Source organism: Anser brachyrhynchus (assembly GCF_964034855.1).
Source record: "Anser brachyrhynchus genome assembly, chromosome: 26".
NCBI lineage: Eukaryota > Metazoa > Chordata > Aves > Anseriformes > Anatidae > Anser > Anser brachyrhynchus.
The window spans coordinates 6,236,162-6,251,036 of record NC_137719.1 but is presented as its reverse complement, the minus strand read 5'-3'; the positions used below and the strand labels follow the sequence as shown (position 1 = coordinate 6,251,036).

Below are 14,875 nucleotides of genomic sequence, written 5' to 3'. Positions count from 1 at the left end.
TCTTTAAAGGTTTTAATGAATCTAGTATGTGTTTCATAAATCAAGAGCCTCTGCTCAGCCCCCTCTCAGTTTAATAAGGGTAAACTAGGAAATTGCTCTGAGCTGAAGCAAAATACATTCATATAATATTGAAAAGTAATAGATTTTTAAATGTGGGGTGTTCTGGCTCGCAGGCGAGGTTTTGCTTCATAACATCGGCGCTATATCATTACCCTGAATGGGAAACCATCTGTGGCCACGTGTTTAACAGCATCAAGATGTGAACTAGCACAAAGGTAAATATTATTTGTAATAATCCTGAAAAAAAAGCCAAAAAAATCATTACTTCTAGACCTCGGGCCAGGAACATTCGGGGGTGTCTGTGCTGCGACTCTGTTTTTAGCAGCGTGGACCTTTTTACACTAACAAACGGTTTATTGCACCCACTTCTCGCTGGCACTCGAAGCCTTTTTGATCTCTACCCCGCTCTTCCCCATCCCACCGAATTGAAGCCCATGTAAAAATATTTTGTGGGTTTTCCCGCAAAGGTTGAGAGGAGTTTGAAGGTCTCTGAGACTCTCTGCTCGACGCTGTCACCCCCAGCCCCTGTTACCTGTCCTGCCCCGCGCCAGGACGGGACGGGGCAGGACGGGACGGGACCGTCCCGGCGGGAGGTGAGGCCAGGACCCACGGCAAGTGCTGCGTAAAAGTCTGTCCAACCTCATTAACTGTCACGGGTAACAATACCAAGCTGGCAGTGAAGGCAATTTGGAGCCTGTTGGCCATTAATCACTGCCTGACAGTTGTGAATAGCGGTGGAAAAACTCTGTCCCCGCAGTTCCTGCTTTGGCGTTTAAGGTTACCTCCGTGTGCAGCCTGCAGGGAGCAGTGGGGCGGAAAGCTCGCCCTTGCCCAGTCCCCATCCCTGTCCCCATCCCATTCAATCCCCATCTCCATACCATTTCCATCCCCATCCCATCCCATCCCTGTCCCCCAGTGCTCCCAGCATGTCCCTGCTCTCCTCCCCAGGCTTGGCCACTCCTAGGGACGCTGCTCTGAAAGGCAAACCCGGCACTTCGCTAACCACGAGGCCTAATAGCTCTTTAATAAGGTGTTGGGAAAGTGCCTCGAAGTCAAAGCGAGCGCTGTGTGCACGGAGTGCCGTCGTAGTTCCTGGCTGCCCCAGCGCCCCCAGAGCTGGGGCTGGATGTGGTGCTCTGCAGTGGGGCATTAATGGGGGCACAGGGCTGAAAAGGCATCAAAACCCGATTTGGGTTGGGTGGGGAGAAGGAGCCAGAGAGGCTCGTGGGGCTGCAGGACAATACGGGGTGCCCTGACCACCTTGCGCCAGGGTTTTGAAAGGGAAAGAAGGTGGGGAGAGGGAGGGCGCGGGGGGAGAATACTTAACAAATTAAGTCTATCGAACATTATTTGCAGATTACGGTGCAGAATTGTGTTAAAGTATGTCCGGGCTCGTTACATGTCAGTGCTAACAATACAGCACTTGGCAATCAAGGCAGTTCTCTGGCGCTGGTCATTAATCATCCCCTGACAGTCCTGAGCTGGAAACGAGGAAACTGCTCACATGTGCTAGATGCACCTATTTACCCGCGCTGTAATCACGGCAGGAAAAGTTTTCTTTGACTCCCTGCCTGCCCGAGCCTTGCTGGCGGGGCGATAAGCAGAAGGGTCCCGGTCCTTATTTCACGTCCCAGCTATTTCGAGGGGCACGGGGGCATGCGGAGAACACGGTTTGCATTTCAGCTCCGCCGCGGTGGGACACCTCGTGCCCCAGGGGAGCGTCCCCCCTGATTCCTGTGCATTGCGTTTTGGAGGCGCTGCCCACCACGGGGGTTTGGCTTTGCAGGGCTGGCCCAGGGGGGGGCCGTGTGGGGGAATGAGCGCAGAGCGGAGCTCGCCCCGCAGACGCCAGCGCCATGGCCGGGTGCCAGGGTGCCAGGTCACCCTCCCAGGAAATAAAGGAGCAATGTGTCCAGCCCCCCCCCCAGTGCTGTTTTCTAAGGGGAAATGATTAATGGTGCTTGGAAACCACAATTCATCCCGGGAAAGAAAGTAGATTTACCCAAAACATGCGTGAGAATTAGCGTGCGGATCGGCTGCGAGGCAGAGGCAGGGAAGCTCTGGGTGAACAGAGCCCGACTGTGCTGGGGAAAAGCCCTGGCCGGAGACGCTGCGGCGGCGGCGGGGTGGGAGCAGGGCCTGGGTGCCCACGGGCCATCGGGGTGGCTTCTCCCCCTGTCTGCTGGCAACACAGAGGGTCACGGTGGAGGAGAAAGGAGATCTCAGCCGTAGGACCCCCGACAAGGGGCAGACAAGCCCCTGCCAGGGGATGGATGGTGCTGGTGGGACCCAAACCGCTCGTTCCCAAATGCCCCCATGGTACCGGGGTCCAGGGAGAAGCAGCATGATTTTGCACCAAAACCCATCAGATTTCCTGACTGTAAATGCCAAACGTTTTAGCAAAAGCTGATTTTCAGGCACAGGGGAATAGCCTCACCCGGCTCATGCCCAGGGGAACCACGGGGATGAGTGGGGCGGTGCTGGGGTGCAGCGAGCATCGAGCCATCGCCGCGGTGCTCCGGCTGTCCCCGTGACACTGGGCTGCAGGAAACCTCGGAGAGGGGCAGAAGGTGCTTTTCCTCCACAACACATCCTGATGTATCCGCCAGCGGGCCCGGCCGTGCTGCAGGAGCAAGGCACGGGCCAGAGGGTTAGGAACTGCATTAAAGGGTTTTCAGGCATGAGTCCTGACCGGGATCCAAGCAGCTGCGCTCTCCCCACAAACCGTGCAATGTTGGGCTGGGGACAAGAGCAGCCAGGGAAGGGGACGGGCTCCCTTGGAAGGAATTAGGGATGGGTGGCGTGGATTTATGGCCCGATCCCGGGGATAAAAACAACAGTCTCTGCTCTGGATCAAGGCAGCGGCCACGCGCGGTCCTGTCCCAGCGAGCGGAGGTGCTCAGAAAGGGCTTCAGGCTGCTGATTTATTTGTGGGATTCCGGGAAGGGCTGGGGAAGCCTCAGAGAGGTGCTGAAGCCCAGGTCAGGAGTCAGCGGTGTCTCGGTGATATATTTAGAGTGGGATAATGCGAGTGACAGGAGGAAAAAAAAATAAAGCTCCGTGGAGGAGGTGCAGATACATTCCCTTGGCCGGGGAGTTACTGGATGATCTGAGCCAGGGAACAGATAGTTGGATTTCCCTGGTTTCTCCCTTCAAATAAATCACAACTCCAGAGCCCTTTAAACTCTGCAATATGATCTGTTCCAATAAGGAAGGGAATGAAAGGCTGCGTCTCTCTGGAAGCCTCCAGAGCCATAAATCTACTATGTACAAACACATACCAGATTTCCAAGTGCATTTATTTTATTGTATTGTTTTAACAGAAAAATCAAACTGCAATAAACTCAGTCCCTCATTAGCTGTCTCTGTGTCCTGGCCAAACGCTGCTAACGAATAAAATCAGGACAAAGGAATGTGGCTGTTGGTCAAGAGCCCGGCCGGGCGCTGACCCCCCGAAAAGCGATTCCCTGCAGTGGGGCAGCCGGGGGATGCGAGGGGCCGGATCCTGCCCTGCCTATGGCCGGGGCTGTGCTGGGTTTGGCTGCTCTGAGTCCCTTTCTGGCCAGTTCCGCAGGGTTTTCTGCACTGGGTTGCCGAGGACCTGGCTGCACCGAGCCCCACGTCGGGCACGGGCGTGCGTCCCCCTGCCCCAGCCTGCTGCGGGAGGCCGAGCAGCGTGCAGCAGCTTGCAGAAGTGCTCGCGAAGCACGGGGCAAACACTCCCCGGGCTGGCAGCCGGGGCAGTTTTCAGGGCTGTCGGTCATTAATCATCCTGTGACAGTCCTGCAGGGGCCGGCCGCACCAGCACGGCTCCCTGGGGACTGGAGAGCCTGGGGAGGGGACGCGCTGGCACCACGCAGCGCCCGGATTTGGGTTTTCCCAGGAGGGGGGTCCCAACGCGAGCCCCCACCCTGCAGGACCCCTCTGGGCTCTGCCATCCCCTGGGGTGGCCGGGGTCTGCGTGACCCCCAGAGCCCGATGCTGCACAGCACCGCCACGCCTCGTCCCTCACAGCCGGTCTCTTCACGCCTTGTCGGCAAGCACCATTTTGGGCTTAAAATCCAAAAACGAGGACAGAAGCGAGGGTGGAGGGCGGGGGATGCAGGGGCACCAAGCAGAGGGGTCCGGGCGCGGAGCGGTGCTGAGTGCAGGAGATGCAGCACCTCGGTCTGATCCTGGAAGAAAGGAAAAGGAAGGCAGAGCTGCCCGGGAGGGAACGAGGCGGCTGTCCCCCAGATTTATGGAGCTGCAGCGGCCAGGGAGCCCCCCCAGCGCCCGAGCCCTGCCTCAGCCCACAGAGAAATTCTTTACTTATTGAATCACATTTGTCATCTCTAAATACATATGCAGGCCCGTGTTTCTGAATCCATAAACATCTTTAACTAACTCCGCTCAGCTAGGCCTCTTTCAGCAGTAATTTATATTTAACTTTTTCCATATGCGGGGCCTGTCGCGTTGGTGTCATTTCCGGGAAAGCCGGGGGGGCGCGGGGGGCGGCGTGCTTGGGGCTGCTGGAGCAGCCCGGCTGCTGGCACGGCGCGAGAAATCCACCCGGCAGAGCCAGTGCTCATTAATCATTTGAACTACTAAACTGCCAGCTCCTTTCAAGATCTTTCAAGAAGTGTTTTCACCCAAAATAGAGTTGAAAACGCGCCGGGCCCTACTTTCAGAGTCTCATCCATCTGGCCATTATGGGGAGTGTCAGGCGGCTCTGACAGACAAGGCTGCTCTGTTCGAGGGGCCCCGGCTCCCGCAACCTGTCACGGCGCAGGGCTGAGCGCGCCTGACAGCTCCATTTGTACCTACAGAAGAGATAAAAGCGCCCCCGCTGCGCCGGGCGGCGGCGAGGGACGAGCGGGGGGCACCCCGGGGTGGGAGGCAGGGTGCTGACGGCATCCCCAGAACCCCACTTTGTCCCGGGAGAAACCCAGCCCCTGTCCCCAAAATCCCGTCGCCGCGCCGTGCCGGCTGCTTGGGCGATGGGCATCATGCACGGGGTTGGAGCCCCCTCCTGCTGTGCTGCAGCCCCGTGCCCTGGCACCGAGCATCCCCTGCAAAACCACCCGGGGCCCCGTCCCCGCCCGCAGCTGAGCCCCCCCCAGCTCTCTCCCCGCTGGCTGCGCGCAGCCCCCAAGTGTGAGCAGCGTGAGTCAGCCCCCAAAAATAACACCGTGGGTCCCAGCGCTACGAGAGCGTCCTCCAGGCTGCGGCTCTTTCTCACGCAGAGGATGCAGCAGCGCGGCGTGAGGCTCCTGGGGACCTCGAGCTCTTCTCGCAGCTCTCCCGGGGAAGAAACCCCTCCGGACCCCGACCCGGGGTTTGCTCCTTGCTCTTGGACAGGCTCGCAGCAGGGCTCCTCTGCACACGCGCTGCACCAGCTGCTGCCAGCCAGAGAGGTTTTGGGAACCAGCGAAGTGGCAGCCGAGGGCACAACACGTTTCTGCAGCTGGAGGAGCAAGCGAGGCGCGCACCGAGCGAACGCTTCCCGAGCAGTTGTTCCTAATCTGAAATTCAGCCAGAGCCTAAGAAACGTGCATAAACACCAGAAGGCGCGGAGGTCTTTTCAGCTCCATTCCTCGGTGGTAAATTCCTGTTCCCACCCCTGCCTTGCAAGGGTTTGTTATCTGGGGTGGGTTGAGCAATAATTTTCTTAAAAACATGAGGTTGCTCCACGCCTGTGACAAATCAGCGGCTCGGCGCGAGCACGGCTCGCGCTTTGGTTCATGTCAGAGACATTTTCCACAGAACATGACTCTTTCCACCTTGGAAGCCGGACCTGGCCGCCGTCCCTCTGCACCCCACGGACGTCACTGAGGCTGTGCAGAGAACTGGAACAGAAACCCGTGAAGGTAACAATTGCTCCAGCAGAAACAATTAGTCACTTTTACAGGAGCTCTGCCCAGCAAAGCTCCCAGGCTCGGCGCTGGGTTCGCAGCCAAGGCTGCAGTTACCAGCCCCATCCTCACACGGCTGCGAGCAGGGACAGCCCCGTCACCGCGCCACGGGCACGAGAGAGCCGATTGTCCCCAAGCGCTGGCGGCAGAAGGGGCCCTGTCACCACGCTCAGCCGGGGGAAGGCCGGAGAGGAGCACAGCAGAAGCCAGCTCTGGATTGCAGCAAGCGAGCACGCCGGGAAAGAACAACACAGCAAATCGTTCGAATGCCTCCGTCTCCCCTCGCCTCTGCCCCAAGGAGAGGAGCGCAGCGAAGGCGGCGAGGGCGGCATCTCAGCAGAAAGCTCCAGCAGGACTTGAAGTGCCTCAGTCCCCCTCTTCTGTCCTCTGCTCTCCAGAGCCCATGCACCCTCTGGTGTGAGAGCTCACCGAGGGCAGGCAACGAGCACCCCAGCTCCCGTGGGTCCCTTTCTCTCTGGCAGCAGCGTCTCCTCCTCCTGGTGAGGCAGCAGGGGCAGCGGGGACCAGCATCGCCCCGCAGCCCGGCTGCTGGATGGGGTCTCAGGAGGGTGCCAGGGGGTGGCCGGTGGAGATGTTCGAGCCGTTGCCACGAGTCCTCTTGCAAACACGGAGGGGAAAACCAGGCCATTTTGGTTCTCTGATCCGGCAGGGTGCCCGCGGTCGGGCTGCAGGAGGCCTGATTTATGGGCGATTATAAAACCAGCCGAGGCTGCTGCGTCTGCTCGCCAGATGCCAGGGACGCTGCGTGTCCTGCAGCCGCCGCCTGCTTGCTGGGCCACAAGGGCTCCGGCTCTGGGTGCCAGCAGGGACCATGCCGGCGTTTGGCACCACGAGGTGCTGGACGTGCCACACCTGCCCAGCGCCGAGCGTGCCACCCCGCTCAGTCCCTGCGTCGGCATCGCTTTGCTGGTGCAGCATCAGCTCTCGGCATCTTGCAAAGGCACCTCCGGGGTCGGTCCGCCCGCGGGAAGGTCGCATTCCCCCCGTCCCGTCCCGTGCATGGTGCTGGAAGGTGGGGTGAAGTCATGGCAAAGCTGCTCCGGGAGGTTTCCATAAAAGCTGGGTTAGAAAACATTATGGTCTGTGGAAATCTGTTTGTTATTGTGAATTGAGCTCAAGGAATATACTCTGTAAACTAAGCTGTCAGCCGAGCGTCTCCCCCAGCATTCTCCAGCGAGCGTTTAGCTGAAACATTTGTGTATACAGAATTACGACTCTTCAGTTATTCATCATGATAATAAACAGAGAGATAACTATTAACCATGCATCACAGTAATGAACAGTATCACTTACACGCGCGCCGGTGTAAATCTGAGCGAGCGGGGCTGCGCTTTGCAGGGAGCCAGCGCGGGCGCAGCTCCGCCGCGGGGCCGGGGCAGTTCGCAGCCCGACGGTGCCCCTGTGCCAACGGTGGCGCTGAGCAGGATCAGACACTGCAGGAGGCGGCAGGAGCCACGGCCACGTACGGTCACCCTGGGCGCTTCCCATGCCGTAGCCAGCACAAAACGGGCGTCCTGTTATGGGGAAGGCGTCGGCGCATCCCCGCTGCAAGCAGGTGCCGGTGCCGCCGGGAGGACTCGTGCCACACACTGGGTTTTGGGCAACGAAGTGGCAGCGGTGGCTCCTCAGCAGTCACACAAAGCCCCGTGAAAGCCTTCTCCCCTCTGCAGCTTTCCAGGCCGTTGGGCACCCTCTGGCCGCTCCCCTGGCTTTGGGGCTCTCTGAGCACCTCGAGGTCTTCGCTCTTCTCCACGCGCCTCCTCTCGCTGGCGCTCTCCTGCTACTGACATTGCCTGGAGGCAAACCACAGGACACCCCTTTATGCTCCTGAGCCCTTCTCCGTTTGCTCCCCCTCCATCCCCCCGTCCCCAGGCTTGCTCTGCACAGCCCCAGCCCCAGCCCGGGGGGCTCAAGGGGACGCTTCCCCACGTTCATTCCCCCTGGGAAGGCTCCCGCGGGGCACTGGCAGGGGGACAGGAGATGTCCCCAGCGGGGAGGAAACACAGAGCCTGTATTCTCCAGGGCTTCCACCAGGGCTCACACGGAAAGAAAAGCTGCTTTATGCAGCCGAGAGAAACTTCTCATCCACCCACCATCGCTGCCGCTCCGGCCCTTGCCTCCGCAGCCTGACCTGACCTCCCCTCGGCGGGCGCGCACCAGCCCTTGAAGACTTCGCGCTCCGCTCTCTGAACCGCTTTGTGCGCCCGCGGGCAGACACCTCCGCACGGGCATCGGGGGGTTGCGTGCCGGAGAGGAAGGAAAACAACAACAACAAAAAAAAATACGGCCTCGCTCTTTCGCTCGCATATTTATTGGGTGGACAGATCGTTTGTGGTCAGATGGGCTTCGGGCTTTACAAACGGGGATATTTATACGGCGCGCAGCGCGGCGGAGCTGTTTTGCATGTGCGTCCAAGTCATTCCTTCCCCGGCACAAGGTATAATGTTGCCTTTGTTCAGCTGCCTTCCACGGCCGGGGCAAAGCGGGAGCGCACCGTGCCTTTCAGCCGGAGCCCCCCTCCGCCGCTCACAACAAAATCCTGCATGTTTTCCACTGAAACAGCACACAGTCGCGAAGTGTCCTGACTCCTTCCACACACACTGCGGCCTCAGCAACTGCTGCAATAAATCAATAGGAAAATAGAGGCTGCCAGTTAGACTAAACAAGTGCATTTGCAAGGATTGCTAACCCTCATTAATCACTCTGACAGTCCTAAAAACACATTTCCCCTTTAATGACTGTATTTGGATAATCAGTGCTTTTTCCTCCTCAGTCAGAGCCGGGGTAACTGACAGCTGGTGTTATTATAGCCGTCCACGGGAGAGCGCTGGGATCAGGGTCACCTGAGAGTCAACCGCTGGAGGTCTCTTGCAATTCAGGGCTAGCTGGAAAAGTTGTTGTTATGCAATAAGGAGGAGAGCTGCTCGCTGCCAACACGGCCTCAAACACACATTTCCCGTGTCCTAACACCCACCTGTGTTATCCGAGCCTCAGCCCGCTCCCGGCCCTCCCTATCCCACCTCCTGCCCCAAAAAGCACCCCCTGCCAGCCGGCTTTGAAAGGCCCTTTCTTGCTGCTCCGCGCTCCCTTTAGGTGACTTTTGCTTCCCGGAGAGGTTTGAAACCTTGCACATTTTTCTGTATAAATGATGCAACACATTAATGCACAGCACATTATGAAAATGGTAATTCAAACCCATACAACTCTAAATTAAGCCATACATTATCCGACCCACTCAGCCATATATTTTGCAGAAAGACAGGATTGAATCAAATCAAACCGAAACTGTGGAGTGCAGGTTGTTAGACAGAATGATTAATAAAGTGCATCCCAGTGCTCTTATTGTAAAATGAATTCTGCAGTAACCTGGGCATACATTAGATAGGGAGTTATTTAATATATCAGCAACACAATAATTTCCTAGCAGATAAAGCCCCCGAGTGTCGGCTGGTATCAGATGATACTTTGCAGTGTTTACACATCCTGGCCCCGGTGCTGCAGTCTTTAGGGAGGGGAAAAAAATATTCCTCGGGGAACCGTCTGCACGGCAGGATGCATCTGAGCAGCATCCCCGTCTGCCTGGAGGCGGAGGGGAGGCGCACAGGCTCGCTTTTGGAGCTGGGAGCGTCCTGGCGCGAGGAGGGGTTTGGGGAGCGAGGGGGGGACAGAGCCCGCACCGTTCACCCGGGGCTCTCCCTGCATGCAGGCGGTGCTGCCCACGGACCCCTCGTCCCATCCCCGGCTGCTCCATGGCAGCATCGCACCGCAGGCACGCCGCGACCCCACAGCCCGAGGCCCAGCGGCATCCCCGAGCATCCGGGGGCATCGCGGCACCGCAGCATCGCCTTCCTTGCCCCGTGGCGCAGGGAGAGCCTGCGCACAGCCCCGCAGCGCTGGCGGTGAGGATGCCTCAAAGCCCAGCGGAACAAAATGCCCGCTGCAGGGACCCGCAGCAGGCGTGGGGTTTGGGAGCTGCGGCTGAGGAGCCGAGATTTACGCCAGGGACCAGCGGCGCCCGAGCGAGGCCGACACCGAGCAGCCTTGCCGGAGGGCACGGGGCAATGCCCAGGGAGAGGCGACGCTGCCGAAGGGCAGGGGGGGCCTTCGGGGGGACCGTCACGCCTGCAAACGCCCCGCGCAGCTCTGCAACAGCGGGGACCGAAGCACAGAAGCTATCTGGCGGCGCCTTGGCCTGCGACCCCGTGCCGTCCCCTCCGAGGGGAGCACCCGCTGCGATGCTCAAAACCTCCTCGCTTCCAGCCCGGTTCTGCAGTCCCGCGGCCCTCATCCTGCCAACACCGGCAGCGGCTGCCGCAGGCAGACCCGGAGCAAAGCCAGACCCGAGCTACGGCCCCGGCGGGGTAACCACAGACCCACAAAACTGCTCCCCGCAGCCGGGGGGGGCTCAGGGTCGGGGCTGCCCACCGGACCCCGGCCTCCTCAATTCCAGCGGCCGCCAGCGGCAGAGCCCCGGCCACCGCCCACCCTCCGGCCACGCGCCCGCGGCCGTGCTCAGAGGAGCGGGCAGAAAAATAAAAATCTCACTGGCAAAACAAGCCCCCGTTCTAAGCGCATTATTTTTCAGCTCAAAGGACACAAAGGAATTTAAACACGGGGCATAAGGCAATGTAGAGAAGGCAATTAACTGGGATTAATTGCATGACTCACCCAAAATGCAACAGGAGCAAAGCACTCAACAGCAGAGAACAGCCATGGGGGGCAACGGGAGCACGGGGGGGGCTTCACGGGGTGCAGCCGGGGGTCCCGCTGCGAGGGTCGGGCTGCTGCTGGAATAACAGCTCGGGGATGGCCCCGAGCAGCGGCGTGGGGTGGGCGCAGCGGGCTGCAGCCCCCCGACCCTGCCCGTGCTGCTGCGTGCTCAGCGCCCAGCGGGAGCGAGGGGTCTCGGAGCCCCTCGCCAAACCCACGGCGCTCGTGGCACGGCAGCGATCAGCCGGGGAGGGCAGCCCGAGCCTGCGCCAGCGCCCGGCTGCTCGCACAAGGCACGGGAGCGGGACCGGGGGCGCGTCAGGCTGCGGCCCCCAGCCCCAAATCCCAGCCCCTCCGCTGGGTGCAGCGACGGGCACAGCACCGCGACCTCCGCGCCCCGGGGGGGGTCTCGGGGGGGGGACACCGGGGCTCTTGGCATCGCTTTCAGCTCCGCTGCCTTCTCGAACCTTCCCTGCGCCCCCCAGCGCTCCGCTCCCCCGGGACCACGACCTCGGCACCCCCCCGCTCCGCACCCCGGCGGCACCCAGCGCCCAGCACCCAGCGCCCAGCACCCAGCACCCGCCGCAGCCCCCCCGGCCGCCGCCGCTAGGTGGGGCTCGGAGCTCGGCGCTCGGCGGCCCCGGGGCGCTGCGGCGGGTGCGGGGGGCACAGAGCCCCCGGGGGGGGACCGGGGAGGGTGCCGGGGGGGGATGGAAGAGAGCACACACCACAGGGTGAATATAACCAAGTATTCATTTATTAACAAAATAAGACTTACCAAGCCGGAGCTCTAGGCACCCGAAATGCTCGCAGCCCTCCCGCGGCGGGGCTGGGGCTGGGGGCGGCCCCGCGCCCGTCGCTGCTCCGTCCTCGGGGGGGGGGGGGCCCGGTGCCGGTGCCGGTGCCGGGCCGGGGGGGGGGGGGCCGGGCGCTGCCCGGGGGCGCCGCTGCCGGGCGAGGGGCGGCACGGCCGGGCCTGCTCCCGTCCTTCCGCCCGCGGCCACCCCCGGTCCCCAAAACACATCGCAAAAAAAAAAAAAAAAAATTAAAAAAAAATTAAAAAAAAATTACATCTGTTAACTTTACAAACGGAAACTGAATCCCAGAACGATAAACGAGGAGGGGGAGGAGGAAGAAACGTTCTTTTTTTTTTTTTTTTTTTTTTCCTTGTGTGTCAGGAGTCATGCAAGAATTTCTCAGGGGGGGAAATTAAGAAGGGGAAGAAAAAAAAAAATCAAAAGAAACAGAAGGGAAAAATAAAAGCCCCACACCTGCAAAGTAAAGATTTTTTTTTTCTTTTTTTCTTTTTTTTTTTTTTTTTGGACACAGACTTTTTGCATACCATTGATTCATTGGTGGATTAATGCACTTATATTCCCAGCTTTAAGCTAACATACAGTAAATAAATACACAGTCCAAGGAGGGAGCGGGGAGCTCGGGCAAGGAGGAGACCGGAGGAGGGGAAGGGGCTGCCGTAGTTACTGGTATCCGAGTGCAGAAGCTGAAGTTAGTCTTTGGCCGTAGAGCGCGTACGGGGAGTAGTAAGGTCCGGCGGCCGGCAAGGACGGCACCGGCAGGGCGCCGGCTGTGGGCAAATGGCTCTTGCCGTACGGGTGGTACCTGTTTAGTCCCAAAGTGTGTGGGCTCCTCAAGGACAGGGAGGCCGGTAACGTGTTGGGGCTCCCGGGGGCGGCGGGCGGGAGGTGGAGGTGGCAGGAGGCCGCGGAGCCCAGCCCGGAGGTAGGGTAACCCGCCAAGAGTTTCTCCGCCCCCGGCAGGGCCGTGTGGGTCCGTAGGTGGGTGAGCAGCTCCTCCGAGGTGGCAAACCTCTTGTCGCAGGGTCCGCTGGCAGACACCCAGTTGCATATGTGGGGCAGGGGGTCGTTCTGCAGCATGAAGCCGTAGGTGTAGAGGGGGTGGCCGGGCAGGCTGGCGGTGCCGCTGGAGGAGAGCGTGGTGTGCACCGAGTGCAGGGGGTGCGTGGGGTACACCAAGGGGTATCCGCTCTTCAGGCTGCCGGGGTCGTGCACGCAGCTGGAGCAGTTGCTGGAGCCCAGGTGCGAGGCGCTGTGGTAGCTCAGGCAGTACGGGTCCCGGCATAATCCCTGCATGAAGGAGGGCGGCGAGGCCCCGGTGAGCGGGCTGGAGCTGGGCGGCTTCCCCGGCAGCCCCAGGGCGCCCGGCAGCTGGCCGCCCACCAGGCCCGGCTTGGTGGGGTCCAGCCCGGGCACGAACTGGGAGGGGTAGCCGGCGTAGGCGCCCACGATGGAGCCGTGGTAGCCGATGCTGGAGGGCGGCAGGGGGAAGACGGAGTGGCCGGGCTTGTAGGGCGACACGGGGGCCACATGGCCGGCGGGCGGCAGGGCGGGCGGCTCCGACTTGCGGCCCGAGGGGGGCTCGCCGTGCGCCCCGGGCTCGGCCGCCCCGCGCCCCAGCGCGCCGCCCGCCCCGTCGGGGCTGGGCTTGGCCGCCTCGGGCTCCTTCTTCTCCTCGGCGCCCTTGGGCTCGGCGTGCTGCGGGGAGGCGCCGCGGGAGCCGCCGGGCGAGGCGGCGGCGGCGTGCGGGGGGAACGGCGGGCAGGCGGCGCTGGGCACCCGAAAGCCGGCCTTGTCCGCGCCGCCCTCCTTGCGCGGCTCCGCGCCGCCCTTGGAGTAGGGCTTGAAGCTGGACTTGTCCTCGGGGGGCGCGTCCCCCCCCGGCGGCTTGAGCGCGGCGGGGCGGGCGGCGGGCTCCTTGTCGGCGGCGGGCAGCCCGGCGGCGGCCACGGCGTTGAGCTTGGAGGAGGGCGGCGGGTCGGGCTTGCCGATCTGCGAGCAGGTCTGGGCCAGCAGCGCCAGCGGGCTCTTCTTGGCGTCCAGCTGCGGGCGGAGCGGAGCGCGGCGCCGGTCAGGGGGGGGCCCCGACGGCGCCCCCCGGGCCGGCCCCCCCAACCCCCCCCCCCCCCCCCCACCGCGGGGCCGGCGGGCGCCGAGCCAGGGCGCGGGGAAGGGAAGGGAGAGGAGGGGAAGGGAAGGAGAGGGAGGGCGGGGAGGGAAGGGAAGGGAAGGGCAGGGAGGGAAGGGGGGCGCGGGGCGGGGGGCCGCGGCCGGCCGGGAGGGAAGGAGCCGGGCACGGCCGGCACCGCGGGGTTCGGGGGGCGTCCGGGGGGAGCGGGCGGGGGGGGAGCCGGGGCCGCGGGGGCGTCGGGCACTGACCTCGATGGGGCTGACGGGCGTGGAGGAGAGCGGCTGGAGGTACTCGGGGTGCAGGAGGTGGCCGCTGTGGGCGCTGAGCATCTTCAGGACGCGGATGGGCAGCCGGCTGGCCTGGCGCAGCGGGTCGGCGGGGGGCGGCCGGGGCGACGGGGCGCCCGCGGCTCCGCGGCTCGGCGGGGTCCTCGGCCGGGGCCCGCCGGGGGCTCCGCTCATTTGGGGCGGGCGGCGGCGGCGGGCGCGCCGGGCTCCGCGGGGCCGGGCCGGGCCGGGCGGGCGGCGGAGCGGCGGCGGCGGCGGCCCCGGCGAGACAAAACCCTTCCCCTTCCCCACCGACACGTCAAATAGCCCCGATGGCGGCCGCGCTCCGAGGGGGCCGGCGCCGCGCACCAATCCGCGCCCGGCCGGGCCCCCGGGGCGGGGAGAGCCGCCGGTGGGGGGGGCGAGCCGCCGTGCTGCCGCCGCGCCGCCGCGTGGGGGAGAGCCGCCCGGCTCGGCTCGGCTCGGCTCGGCAAGACTCGGCTCGGCTCGGCATCGCCCGGCTCGGCTCAGCGTCGCCTGGCTCGGCTCGGCATCCCCCGGCATCCCCCCGGTTCGGCACGGCTCGCCTCGGCACGGCACGGCACGGCGCAGCCGGGCATCGCACGGCTCAGCACGGCTCAGCACGGCTCAGCACGACTAGGCATTGCGTGGCCTGGCGCGGCTCGGCTGGCAGGGCACGGCTCGGCTTGGCTGGCACGGCTTGGCATAGCACGGCGCGGCCCTGCTGGCACGGCTCAGCTGGCGTGCCTTATCGCGGCACGGCACGGCTCAGCTGGCACGCCGCGGCGTGGCTCGGCCGCTGCGACGTGGCTCGGCTAAGAGCAGCCTGGCACAGCTGAGCACGGCACGACTCAGCTCGGCGCCCTGCCGCAGCGGCCCGTGCACCCGCCCTGCAGCGCTGCCCCCTGCCCTGGGGGGTGGTGGGAGGGGGGACACCTCCAGGACGTGGCACGGCCC

General features: G+C 62.8%; 1 protein-coding gene across 2 annotated transcripts; it reads right to left on the bottom strand.

The window, feature by feature from the left end:
* Window positions 1–8,257: 8,257 nt before the first annotated feature.
* On the bottom strand, window positions 8,258–14,815 carry ZNF703 (zinc finger protein 703). Of its 2 annotated transcripts, XM_080568152.1 has the most exons (4): window positions 13,880–14,815; window positions 11,464–13,543; window positions 10,644–10,762; window positions 8,258–8,593 (listed from the first exon to the last, which is right to left on the bottom strand). In XM_080568152.1, the coding sequence occupies exons 1-2, from the start codon at window positions 14,459–14,461 to the stop codon at window positions 12,164–12,166; spliced, it is 1,962 nt and encodes a 653-aa protein (XP_080424278.1). In that variant the 5' UTR covers window positions 14,462–14,815; the 3' UTR covers window positions 8,258–8,593; window positions 10,644–10,762; window positions 11,464–12,163. The 2 variants fall into 2 exon arrangements, with proteins under 2 accessions (XP_080424278.1, XP_080424277.1); XM_080568151.1 differs by lacking the exon at window positions 10,644–10,762.
* Window positions 14,816–14,875: the final 60 nt, after the last annotated feature.